Source organism: Diachasma alloeum, unplaced genomic scaffold, assembly GCF_001412515.2.
Source record: "Diachasma alloeum isolate Michigan unplaced genomic scaffold, Dall2.0 Dall_scaffold_00427, whole genome shotgun sequence".
Taxonomy (NCBI): Eukaryota; Metazoa; Arthropoda; class Insecta; order Hymenoptera; family Braconidae; genus Diachasma; species Diachasma alloeum.
The window spans coordinates 61,487-75,242 of NW_021680566.1; the positions used below are offsets into that span (position 1 = coordinate 61,487).

Consider the following 13,756-nt stretch of genomic DNA (forward strand, 5'->3'; position numbering starts at 1 on the left):
ATACACCAAACCTAAGGAAGAAGCAAGTCCTTATCATCTATCCGGTTTTTGTTACTTCATTCCATATCTCAATATTCTTTCGTTGGACGTTGATTACTCAGATGGATTCTGAAATTCACGGGGGTCCGGGCACTTTGAAATATCTCTTCAGCTTAAAACACGTCCCTGGTTGGGCCCATTCTCCCCATACAAAAACCAGTGCTGCCCTATTTCCGTCTCCTTTTCAGATAATAATTTGAGTCGACAATGGATAACAGCTATGTGTCCTTCCTATTATACCGACGCTGTTTTACCGATGAAAAGTGTCATGGACAAGTGTGGATATCGACAACTGTTATTCTGAATAAGCGAGATCCGGGACAAGTGTAGATATGGACAAATGTGATGGTACAAACGAGACTCCCCCAACACGAAAAAGAATAATCGGAAACTGTGGCAAAAAAAAGTGCCAAAAATGAATTTGCTAGAAGAAATTCAATAAAGGTTTAAAACTGATCAAGATTTTTCTACGAAACGTCGAAAAAAAACGACCTCGGTAAATAATAGACATAAATATCTGAAACGTCGTCGATGAAGCAAAAACAATACCATGGTTTTGGTGAAAAAAAATCCCAACATTCGAAGACTCGTCTTTTTGTAATGGAATCATTTCGAAAGAATGGCGCAAAAAAAGTGGAGTTAAATGTCGTCAAATCATCCTAGCGACCTCACCGAACACACCGCGTGGCTAATTTAAATTTCTGAGAGCTAAAATGGGCTGAATTATAGAAATCGTCCTGACAGAATTCAATGAGAACTTCCTATCAGGAAACTTCTTTTACTGCCCTTCAATTTTTCTTATCAGGGGATTGGCATGCGACCGCATGCCATTTACGATTTTGGTCGTTCCCCAAAATCGTAAAACTGAAAAATACTATTGAAAAATTTCGTGGTTTTTCTATGCAAATCGATATTCAAGATATTCGTTGTGGACCTATATAAATGCACGATAGTATGTTTCACGTTCTAAGCATACTATTGCGTTACTACTACCTGCTTTGAATTTTTGTCGCTATTTAAACCTTAAATGGACAAAAATCTTAGGATTAGTAAATATTGCAAAAAATTGCACTATCGTAAAGTTCTAATACATGTTATTTCTTCCAGAGCCGATGACAGAATACAAAATCTGGGTGAAAGCATTCACCTGGAAGAATGAGGGTGAGCCATCTGATCACATTATGCAAAAGACTGATGTTGCGGGTCCGAGTGCACCCGTAATTCTGAACGTAACATGCCAAGCCCAGGATGCCATTTATATTTACTGGTCACGACCCGACATTTTTTGGAATTCCATTGATTATTACTACATTATGTATCGAAATGATTTGGTACACAAATATGATGAAATTGAAATTCCGACGTCCAAGGAGCATCTCAACAGCGGGGTAATTGTTGAATATTTTTTACTTGAAATACTATTTTTTTTCATAAAATATAAATCACGATTTCAAATGATGGATTAGTAAAAATTGTCGTAGATTTATGGATTCATTACAACTTGTGAGTTATGCCCCACATTTGTTCAATTATGTTATTAGAAAATACGTAGACACACAGTATTGTCTGTGTAACACTTGCCAGCGTAACTGGATTATGCTGACGACATGAGGAAATATAAACAATCAATGTATTATTTAAGAGACGGTTGAGTCTGCACAGATCAGACCTAAATTGGACTCCGCCGTGTGCAAAACTCGTAAACTCTTTGCAATCAATCAAATGACACAGTTATTATAATCAAGTAATAAATTCTTATATTCAAATGCCGATGAACCATTGGTGGGATTTATACCTTCAAGCCTAGAATCTACTATAATTAGAAGTACCTCTCATGCTGGGTACAAAATCTGCAGTAAATAAAAGTTAATTATTAAAATCCCCTGAGGAAAAAGTTGTGAATTGTCTGATTTAAAAAGAGAAAACGGAAAAATGAGAATTGAAACACAATTGAAACACCTAAGAGGACAAACGCAAGAGCAAAGACGGGAGAAGACATATAAAATCATCTGGGGTTGGCCTGATTTTGCTCTTTCATTCTTCATATCCATTTATAATTGTCGAAAAATGGTCCATGCTCTGATGAGTCTCGTACTGTTCTTAATATTTCTTAGAATTGTACTTTTCATTTTTTATTTTTTCAGAGGTTTTGTATTTTTTAGTTCCCAATATTATTTATATATCGTTTTTTGAATGACTCGGTTTACAATTTTCCCATTAGATGTTTTTAATCGTCAATTTTTGAAGTCACAATTTTTCATGTGTTTTTCAAAGTTGTCTCTTACTTTGAATCTTATTCGGCCATTTTCAATTTTGCTTGCTGCTAATATTTCTGTTTTTCTTATTTCCAATTTTTGTATTGCTATTAATTTCAGTTCAATATTAATAGATTATAACGAAGGTTAAATGACGTAGAAAATTCTATTACTCTCTCAAGGCGATTATCTTCAATTCGCATCTTTCGCACTCGAAATCGGCATACTTCAATAACGCCACAATGAGCCCATCTCCACCATTAGGCCACTCAAATTACGACTTCAAAATCGAAGATGATAAAAGGAGGTTGAAAATCATAGCACATCATATGGAAAAATGAGATGAAATACATTAAATTTTTGGGATTCTAGTGCACCGGCAAATTGTTTAAAAAAATAAAAAACTGCACAACTAAGCGTCCATGCGACCAATAAGATAACTTTTGATTCAGCTATCTGATTGGAATGAAAAAAATTGCTAATTTTTTTCCGTTCTCTGCTCTTTATTGCATCCAAATGGAAGCATTGAAATCATTTTATTTTTAGATTCTTCAATTATACCTGGAAATAATGTAAAATGGTCTAAAACGTAGGGGAAGGTGGGGCAAAATGGAACGGTAGGAAAAAACCAATATAGAGCGAAATTCAGACAACTTTTTTCTTTCAACTAATGTGAGCTCAAAAGTGATAATTCGGGGTTAAGTCAGTGACATTATTTTACTCTGTAGTTTTCTGTAATGGATCCGAGTGTATGGGTTCGATAAAGGGATAAATCACACGCGGGTAATAAAAGGAATAAATATCTCTTATAGAAGATTAGTTTTTAACGATAACGTAATGACTTATTAGATAAATAATGACTTCGTCTGGTACCGAAAGTATCAGGCAAGTATAAAATGTAAAAAAGGTGATTTAAATAATCGTCGAATTACTGGCCCCAATGCAACGAATTCACGAGTTTATATTCCCTCGTGGATTCGATTGCATCGGGTCATTGTTCTTTGTCGCACTTCTGCGAGGCATCGGGTGACGTCGCCAGACGCGCGCGAAGGCCAGTCGTCGGGACGCAAAGTGCTGACGCTGCACCGCAGCTATCTACATTTGTCGAATAATACGTCGGTTTTATTTACGTATTATTTAGACGTTATTTTACATTTCTTCATTTTCTGTTTGTTTCGAATAATATGTGCCACTTTCGTGTCTTCATATTATCCGAATCAACAGAGGAATTTGACAATGCTGTTTAGGGGCATAACATCCTTCCCCGCAGAAGAAAATTACTACCCTCCGAAATTTTCTATTCTCCCTATCTTATCCCTTCTCTTATCTTGTCCCTATCTTATCGATACAATACCTAACTAATACAAGTTTTTACATTAACAAATGATTTTTACAATAACAATTCGATACATATATTCCTATGGTATTCCGAAGTTCGCTGCTTCCCTCCTGGGCACTGGCCATGGTTTCCGACAGCAGCAGTAAAAGGTCAGCCCTAAGATGGTTGTTAGAATCACTATCACTCCGGTGAATATCGATGAAGGGTATGTGAAAAATTCTCGATAGTAGAATTTCTTTTGGATTTTATCCAGGTTCTCCTTCTCAGCTGCTAGTTGCACGTGAAGTCCGTCTAGCTCCTTCATGTTCCCGACAACATTGGTCAGCTGAACGTCATTCAGATTAAACGTTCGTTCCTCTAGCTGGGCGACCATGATATCATCCAAAGTCAAGTTCAGTTTTGGATGAATAAGACCATTGGATGTTACTTCGTGTAATTTTCTGCATCTAATAGTGAAGTCGGAGGCAACTATTTCACAGAAGTCCTCAACTCGCAGGGTTCCCGAGTCCTTCAGGACCTCTCGCACTTCCTTGTCACCGCAGGTGACTACTATTCCTTCCGGTTCCGGAGTCACGTAGAACCATGCGTTACTCTTTCTCATTTTTATTATGGTGAGCCCTTGAAGCTGCAGTTGTTTCACGACGCATTTAGCAGGCATCTTCTTACGGCTCATGTACATTTGTACCCCACATGGACTCGTATCTTTCACCTTTTGAATAGGCAGAGATTCGGTCGATAAGTATTGTCCCCGAATCTTTTAGCACTTATTCAATTGTCCCTCGGGCATTGGCACGAACTGTTGTGTTGCTCCGTATATTACCAAAAGTTCTTCCTGGCCTCCAGGTAATGATACCCGTTCGTTGTCCGCACAGGAATTCCATGTGTCAGCAAAACGTCGAACGCTTGGAAGTTGACCAGCGGTATTTCCACCAAGGTGATAATGTTAAAACCGAATGCATGTACTAGATTGCTTCTAGTATCATGAGATGTTCGTCGAGGTCCACTTTATCTGTGATTGTTAGCACCTGGCATTCCTTATTTTTCAAAGACTTCATCAGGATCTCTTCATTCTCCTGAATCATCTCCTCTGTGTGTCCCAACTGATAGAGAGTTGAGTTAACAATCTCCATCTACTTTCGGGAATTCCCGAACGTCCATTCCACCCCACTCTCTAGCCGTGAGAGTCTCTGGTTGATGATCAGTGTATCCTTAACGTCCATTGTACCGAACAATGATTTGGAAACAGACCCTAGACCGTCTATGAGACCTCAGCGTTTCTTTGAGGAGTCATTGATCTCCAGCATCTCCGAGATGACATCTTTAGTCTCTGCAAAGTCTTCAGACCATTGATCAATCAACAGCTTGAAATTTTTCCCGCTTCCGTATACTTCTTTACTGCATAGCTCCTTAGCATGTTTAAGATGCTTATGGACATGATTAGCTCTCAGCATCCAAGGCCATACAGCTGTCGATGCAGCTATACTCCACACCTGATTTCTCAGATACAATCTCCCGATAGGCTCACAATGAATTCCAGGAGTGGGCATAAACTTTTCTACCACATGTCCCTCCCTTCGTACTTCGGATGCCATGGTCCCTAGCATGAGCATTATGAAAGGAATTGCAAAATCCATTGATTTTCATATTTTTGCGAAATTATCGTTTCTTGAACCTAAGCCGAACGTTGACTCCAGGTGACGTTAACGTTGATGTTGACTTGACGGCCGCCACGTTTGTCGATATTGCACCCTTTGATACAAAAGTGCCCGTCGCCCCCACTTGGTCACAGCCTTCTTCAAAGTTTTGAGTAAAAAGGTTATAATAAACCAAAACATCAAAATGAATCCAGGAAAGTGCCTCAAGTATGGAATAGCCGGACATATTATTCGAAGGTGTTCCTTTGCCGAGTGTGGAACGTCCTCTCATTGTGGTATCTGCAAGAGATCTCGTCGAGTAGAACCTCGCCCATCATAATCTGTACTGAAAGCTTCAAAAAGATGCTTCAAGTACGATAAACTTGGACATATTGCTCGTGCCTGTCCACTACGCCCCAGTATTCGTCCTAGAACAAGTGCTCTGGACCACTCGAGAGGAATCGTGGACAGAAGTGTGTGGGATCGAGTCGGAGCTTCCGTTGCTCGACTGAAACACTCCGTCAGGAACCACCCATATTCGAAGCATTCAGTGGATGCATTTATGTTTGAATACCGCGGAAGTCCGAATACCTCTTCCACTCTCTTGTTGCCCTGTTTCTCCGCGACATTTCAAGTCACTATTTCTACTAATTCTCGTCTGTTTTTTGGCTCTTCTAGTGCACCAGATTCTCCTACTATCCTGGGTACGTAAATCTGAAGTTCAAGGAGCAGGTCAGGGGATGGAGAAACGCCTATCGAAAGGATCTTAATGCCCTTTGGGGTCTCCCAGTACACTCCGGCATCGAGACCGGCATAGCAGATGTCTTCAATCTATGTGCTCTATTCAATGAAGCTCCAGTTTCTCAGCCATGCCATGTCCCCCAATTTCTGGACAACACTGAAATGAAATGTTCTCACCACAACACGTATCGTTGGGATTATCTAAGCTTCTTCTTCCAGGGATGGAACTGACACATGTGACGCTCCGATAAGTCTTTTGGTGTAACGACTGAACCTTATAATTAATGGTTGAATTGAATAAACGCATTGTAAAGTCAATTCTGTTTTTCCCGTGAAAAATTCCTTACCCCTTAGATAAAAAAAAAATCAGTTCTTCGAAGGGTTGGTTTTTCCCAGGCAGGGGTTCATATAGTCATGCTTCTATAAATGGTCGAAGCCGGTTTACATGGACTCTGCGTCTTTTGCTTCTTACCACATCGAATCGTGTAGTTGACGTCAAAATTCCTCTCGACAACCTCATAGGGACCTATCCAGGGCTGCGTCAACATCTTCGTTCTTCCGCGTCACAAAACATCGTTTTTCAAGAGGACATTATCTCCAACTTCGAACTCCATTGGCTCCGCATCTTTGTCATACTGAATTTTTGACTGCCCTTTTGCCTTGTCAAGGATCTCTTTCGCCTCCTGATGAGCTGCACGTAATCTCTCTCAAAGCTCCTGAGCGAAATCATCATAGCAGTATGTCAAGCGAGGCGGCTATTTAACGGCTGTCGGTAATTCAGCGCGTCTTCCAAAAATCAGCTCAAAAAGCGTCATGTTTGTAGCCGCATGGGAAGTGGTGTTATATGCAAACATTGCATACGGTAACCACGTATCCCAATCCATCTGATTCTCTTATATGAAGCTTCTCAGGTCCGCCAGGGTGCAATGGTACCTCTCAACAATGCCATTAGTTTGCGCATGATAAGTCGTTGCCTGAATCTTCTTAATTCTCAGAAGTTTGCAGACATTCTTAAATATTTCCCCCAGGAAATTCGGCCCTTGATCTGTGAGCAATTTCTGTGGTGTACTATATTCGCAGATTATTTTCTCTGCGATAGCGCGTCCGATTGTATTAGCCTCTTGATCAGCAATGGGAATAGCCTTGCTGAATTTTGTCAGAGCATCTTGGAAAGTCAGAATATATTTATTCGTGATGGGCAATGGATCAACTATATCCATGAGACACTGCTCAAATGATGTTTCAGGGCTCTCTCCCTACTATCATGGGTACTTTCATGGCTTTTCCCAGCTTATTGAGTTGACATTCCTCACAGCTTCCCACATATTTCTCCACATCAGTCTTCATCCCTTTCCAACAGTATTTTTGTTTTAGTTTAGCGTACATTCATTTTACGCCAGGATAAACGGCAATCGGCGTGTCATGATATTCCTGTAGTATTTCCAAAATCTCATCGTCGGCAGGTGTAATGACCCCACCGTCAGAGTCGAAGTTCGCTACTCTCGATATCTCTGTCTTTGTCTGCGCTCGAGTTATAACGCTGATGCGACTCAATGCGTCAGCGTTGGTATTTTATTTACCAGGCTTCTATACCACCTCGAATTCATACTCTTCTAGTTTGATTCACCAATGTACGAGCCTTGATCCTGTGTTCTTTACATTAAATATCCACCTTAAGGGCCTGTGGTCCGTAACTACAGTGAACTTCCGTGCATATAGGTAGGGTCAAAAGTGATGAGCACCCCAGACAACGGCTAATATTTTCCTCTCTATTATACTAAATTTCTGTTATCCGTGGTTGAGCGTCCTGCTGGCATAGGCAATTGGAAAGTCCTTGCCTATCTCCCCTTGTGACAAGATAGCTCCTATGGCTTTATTTGATGTATCTGTAGTTAGTAGGAATGGTCTCTTACAATCTGGATAGTGCAGGATTGGTGCTGTAGTCAGAAATTTCTTTGGACTCTCAAATACACTCCTCTCTACGGTTCCCCCGGTCCAGAGCACGTCCTTCCTTAGTAATTCGGACAAAGGTTTTGCAATTTTGGAAAAATCCTTGATAAATTTCCGATAATAACCTGCTAGACCCAAAAAAAAACATTATTTCATTTTCGCTCTGAGGTTCTGGGAAAGTCGATACTGCTTCCATTTTTCTAGGATCTGCCTTAATCCCGTCCTCCGTGATTATATGTCCCAACTATACAAGGTCTCTCCGCAAGAAATTGCATTTATCGGGTTGAAGTCTCAGGTTTACATCCTTCAGGCGTTGCAGAAGTACCCTCAACCTCTTATTATGTTCCGGTAGGTCTGATCCAAAAATCACGATGTCATCGAGACAAACGAAACATCGGATTCCCTGAACTGTAGCCAAAATGGAATTCATCAACCTCGGGAATGTTGCAGGTCCGCCCTTAACCCCAAAAGGCAATTTGTTGAATTCGTAACGCCCATAGGGTGTCGAAAAGGCAATTCTACACTTATCCTCTTCCTTCACAGGTATTTGATGAAAACCCGAGGCCAAATCTAAAGTTGAGAAATATTTTGCATTACCCAAGCGATCCAGTATATCGGTAATGTTGGGTAATGGGTATGAATCATCCACTGTGACCTCGTTCATGCATCGAAAATCTACTACCACGCGAAACTTCACCTTCCTCGACGCATCCATTTTCTTAGGCACGACGAGCAATGGTGCATTCGACTGGCTTTTGCTTGGTCGTACGACTCCATTATGCAGCATCTCCTTGACCGGACGATCAACTTCTCCCAGTTGTGACTATGGTAAACGATGAGGGCTGACGCTGATTGAGGCTGTGCCCGGTTTCAGCAGCATCTCATGTTCCAGATCCTATCAGTAGCTCCCGGAGAATCTTCCGGTAACTGCACGTCTGAATTAAATTCTTCCAAAATTTCCACAGGAGAGTCTTTCTCTTCCCGATTCAGATGATCAATTCTCAAGTTCTCATGCAGTAATTTTATGCGATCTTTTATCTTGCAATTATTTTTCAACATCATGATAATTTACCGACGGTATCACAGAAAGTCTTCACCTAGAATTCCCCCGATGCAAGTGAAAGTTTCAGGAACCACCTGAAATACATGTCCCAGGCGTCTGTTTCCAATTCTCAGTATAAAACAGTTTCTCCCAGAGTTACGACGTCCTAATTGGAAATTCCCTTTAGTACTCGATTCCCCGGTGAAATTTTCATTTTTTCATTCAGTTTATTCCTCCTCACAAGAGAGGCCTTACTCCAGAATCGGCTAGAAATAACGTAGCCTCCTTCAATTCGGCTGTTTTCAGCAAAATCTGTGTTTCTATTTCTGCAGATTTAGCTGGTATTATCGTTTCGCCCTCGATTTTACTTGAGGACTTTTTCCTCCCCTCCGAAGGTTTTACCATCATCACCTGATAGGCTCCCACTGGCAATGCTTTATTAGTGTCTACCTTCTCGCTTTTTTTCCTAGAATTGTTTTTATTGTTGCTGCTGTTGGAGTTATGGTTTTTGAAACTCGAGGCCATATCATCCTTACAGCCAGTTAATTCCAATGGAACTTTTTGCGAATTCGGTAACCCTAATCTTTTTTTCAACTTACGGCAGTCCGTAGCTTCATGACCTCCATACCTGCAGTATTTACAAACGGTCCCAAAAGCATTGACGCTGCGTCTTTCTGACGGAACTGGTAACGTTGACTTACGTTGCCCACCATTGCGACATTCCTTTAAATGATGGTCTGCTTAACCGCAGGTAAAACAGTTCCCAGTTGATGAATTTTCGAGAGAAGATCGGTTTCCCCCTGTGGTTTTTTTCTAGTTCTATGGCTCCCGCACAAAATTCATGGAGAGTTTTAAAATTATTTCTTCTTACTAAAATCTGCAGCTGCCCACGCAACCCTTACTCGAACATCAGTTTCGCTAGAGTTATCATGAGTGTTTTTGAGGCTGATTTTTCCCCCTCGGTGAATTCACTACGCAGACTGAGTAAGCCATTCAAATAATCTAAAGCGACTTTCTCAGTACGAGCCACATATTTAGTGACATCTTCATTATCCCTTTGCTGCAATTTACTGAACTTGACCTGGAGTCCCAAGAGACTTTTCGTTTTCCCGAAAATTGATTTCAATTCAATTTTCAGTTCCTCAAACGACGTAGCTGTTCTGTATTTTAGTCGCTTCATGGCGGTCCCGTTCGGTTTACTTCCTAAAATTCCCTCCATTTAGAGGGAATTTTAGGAAGTAAAGGTACTGATTTTGTAATGTCCAAAAATTTGTACTAGAAACATTAAGGCTAGAATAATTTTATGTGAAATCATTAAGAACCAAACCAATAATTGTAAACTAAATTGAGTGCATTTTATCACTTGAACTCGATTAAAAATTCCAAAGACATTGGAATCGAGTTCAAAAGTGATGAAATGGCACACTCAGCATGCCCCAATTACCCAATACTAAGATTCGCACGCTAAGAAACGATTGAAAACCGATTAATTAAGATCCCAAAAACCGAATGAACTACTTCCCCATAAAAATCAAACGAGTGGGAAAAGTCATACTGTAGGATTTGCGATGGTCGGGAGTAACAGNTATTTTATATTTGCATACAAATTTTGGACATTACAATGTGTTAGTGAGAAATGGTCATATTGTAGGATTTGCGATGGTCGGGAGTAACAAATCACTACTAAACGAATAAACAATTTAATAATATATTTATTCGCCGAAGCGTCAGTCTCAACAAGTACAATGAATATTGATTTGATGCTCAGTTGCGCTCGATACAACGGATGCCGATCAACTGCCCACGGCTCCTGTGCGATAGGACGCCGTGATAGAATAATTCGGTAGAGGCTCGAAATGGAATCCTCTATTATTGTGTTGGTGTATCCGTGAGAGGAAAGCAACGAAATACTAAATGCCTGAGGATGACGTCAGACTGTCTCCTCAGTTAGGATGTAGCGAGGCGCTACAATACGACATTTTCCACCAATTAAAAATGGACTCGTTGGAGCCCATGTGACAAGTGACCCCAAAATTTATATAAAAATGTCAGAAAAACCAAAATTACGCAGTATTGAAGCAGCGACGGAGCAGTAACAATTCTGGTGGAAATGGTTCATTTAATCGGTCCGGTTTTTCAATCCTTCCTTCGATTACACGGGATAGTACTGAATTAATAGTAAGTTACGAACAATTGAAATTATCCGGGAATAAAATTTCTTTAACCGAGAGTGGTGACTTTTCTTGCAAATAAGGAATTCGTTTATTGTGACGCGTTGTGGACAGTCTCAACCAAACTCTTAAAATCTTCAACTTCAACTGCCAAAAATTCATTAAAATATCAACGAGTAGAAGAAAGTGTTTCCGTGAAAGTATCCATAATAGCCTTTAGCGCGACTAATTGCTGGTGAGGAAATTACGGATTTACCCAGGAATCTACAAATACATCGAATAATTTATAAATAACAGACCGAATTGTGAGTAACAAAATTTGTAAACCCAAATTTGAATCCTTCAGATCACTCCAGGGATAGGAATTTTAGCTACCTAGATTTCTGTAAAATCACGCTTATGTTTTTGTAAACCGAGTAATTATACAAAATATATTTAAATTCAAATTTGATTCCCATTACAACTCCAAATGTCTTGATTAGAAATTCGTCTCAACTCAAGCCCTATCCCTAAATCAAGCCCTTTTTCCCTTATATTTTAAACAAGGTAAGACTATAAAACTTTGCGTCGTCCAATAATTATAAAATTCAATAATTTTACCTTTGATTTTAATGTGACAATTAAAACATGTCCATTCGACGCTAAAATCCTTCTCTGGACATAACAATTTCAAGAAAGAATGCAATTTATGGGTATTTTCTCCTTCGAAATTACGCACCATCTGAAGTGCGCCCTTCAAATGAAGATGTGTCCTGTAACGAGATTTTCTCGTTACGGGTTGAAATCCCCTTAAAGAAGTATCTGACCTCTCAAAAATGTCTGAAAAGAGACAGGAGACATCTAGAGGCGGCTGAAAGAGCCGCGACTAGATGAGAAGAGCCACAGATCGATGAAAGGCTGAAGGCATAGCGGGTTTTGGGTGGAACCGCGACCCCTTGAAGTCTAGAGGACGTTAATAGACTTTCGCCATTTTAGAACTCACCCAGTTGTGTTTAGGGGAAAGTGGCCCGACGTATAGGGATTCCAGCTGGGCGACTCTAAAGGCTGTGTCGGGATAAGTTAGTAGGGACCAACATAGCTAGGTGCAAGGACTGGCACCTCCGTGTTCCCGTCGGGTTGATTGGTGGGAATAGGGCAACGGAATGACCTGTCGTCGCCGAGATATCCAGACTAGGAGGCAAGGCCCTAGTGAGATTCCGAGAGAGTCGAACGCGAGCGCTTGAACCGAGAGGTTGGAAAAATTTCTTCGTGTGCTGGAGTGGTGAATGGCTGGGTAAGCCATGGCACGGAGTTTTTACTTCACGTAGCCTGGTGCATAACTTTGGCGGCGAATGTAGGGGGATGCCCTTGCATCCCCCGCGTGGAAAACAGAGTTATTTCGGAACGCAAAGTGACGACTTTGTTGTGTTCGGCGCTATCTAATCTCGACGGAACGATTCGAGGCGTATGAGCCCGTGGGCCTGGAGTAGAGAAATCTTCCTGTCGGCCCGACCATACGCCGACAGTTTAATACTACCCCGAGGCAGTGACACGCGATGATCAAAGCGCAACTGGTGGTTGAGAGTGTGGGTGTTCGTAGCGTGGGTAACGTAGTTCCACCCTGGTCAGATCAGCCTCTCAACGTCCCAGGCTCTAAGGAGTCCCGGCTGATTCGCAGCTAACTCTGGAACTCTCCCGAGTAGAAATAATCGGTAAGGGAAAGTATGCCGGAGGGGTTAAAAGATTCTCCGGAAGTATGAAGTGAATTAATTATGGAAATTATGCTGCGAGGCATAATCCACGGCTTGCAAAGGTCCGTGCGGATGTGGTGGTGATACGCCTGGTGGATCTCGCCCACTCCACCGTATCACGCTGATGTTAGCTGGGCAACCCATTGTCCCGCCCAAGAAGTCCCCTGGGAAGACGAGTTAGCCTCAGGGGCCGGTGTTCGTCGAACCTCCCGTGAAGGTTCGGCTGGCGCCCAACATACGAGCGATAAAGACGGCAAAAAAGTAGTTTGGATTTTTCCTGGGTGAACAACCCGGGAAAATATCCTTACAGTCCTTACTGTTTCTTATTTATTCTGCATATTTTGTTTTGCCCAAGCCTCCGGCAGAAGGTCTCTGACGTCATTTCTTTCTTTTTCGGCCTCTTCTCAACAAACCCGCTCACATTCAAGAAGACGTTTCAGTTCCTCCTCTCTGCTCGTGTTCCTTATCTCGAAATTTGAAACTTGTTCGTGCAAACTAACAATTTTACTTCTGAGATGATTGAAACGTCGAGGTGGTCGTTCTTCCGCCGAGTGTTGCACTTCGGGTTGCACTGTCCTGTGACGATCGCCCTCAGGAGTTTGATTTGGAATAAAACCCCCTGCTCGGAGTGCTTCTGCGCGATAGGAAACGTTGCTTGACATAGAAAATTACTGTTCAGGTGTCCCACCGTTCTTCCCCGTTTCCTCACCCCCTTCGTGTATCACTTCGATGACATCGAAGGGATTTCCAGGTACATTTTGTACAGGATTGACAGGGCGAGAATGCTGGTTTTCACGCAAATTATTCGAAAGAGAGTTTAATACTCCCCCCCCCCCCCCCCCCCCCCCCCCCCCC

General features: G+C 41.5%; 1 protein-coding gene across 2 annotated transcripts in view; it reads left to right on the forward strand.

Moving 5' to 3' along the window:
* The window catches only part of LOC107042158 (tyrosine-protein phosphatase 99A-like), a 351,194-nt gene that overhangs the window by 14,911 nt on the left and 322,527 nt on the right, over positions 1-13,756 (forward strand). For both annotated transcript variants that reach the window (XM_015263070.1, XM_015263071.1), the window contains exon 2: positions 1,147-1,427. In XM_015263070.1, the coding sequence (XP_015118556.1) occupies positions 1,147-1,427 (281 nt within the window). The remainder of the gene's footprint in view (positions 1-1,146; positions 1,428-13,756) is intronic.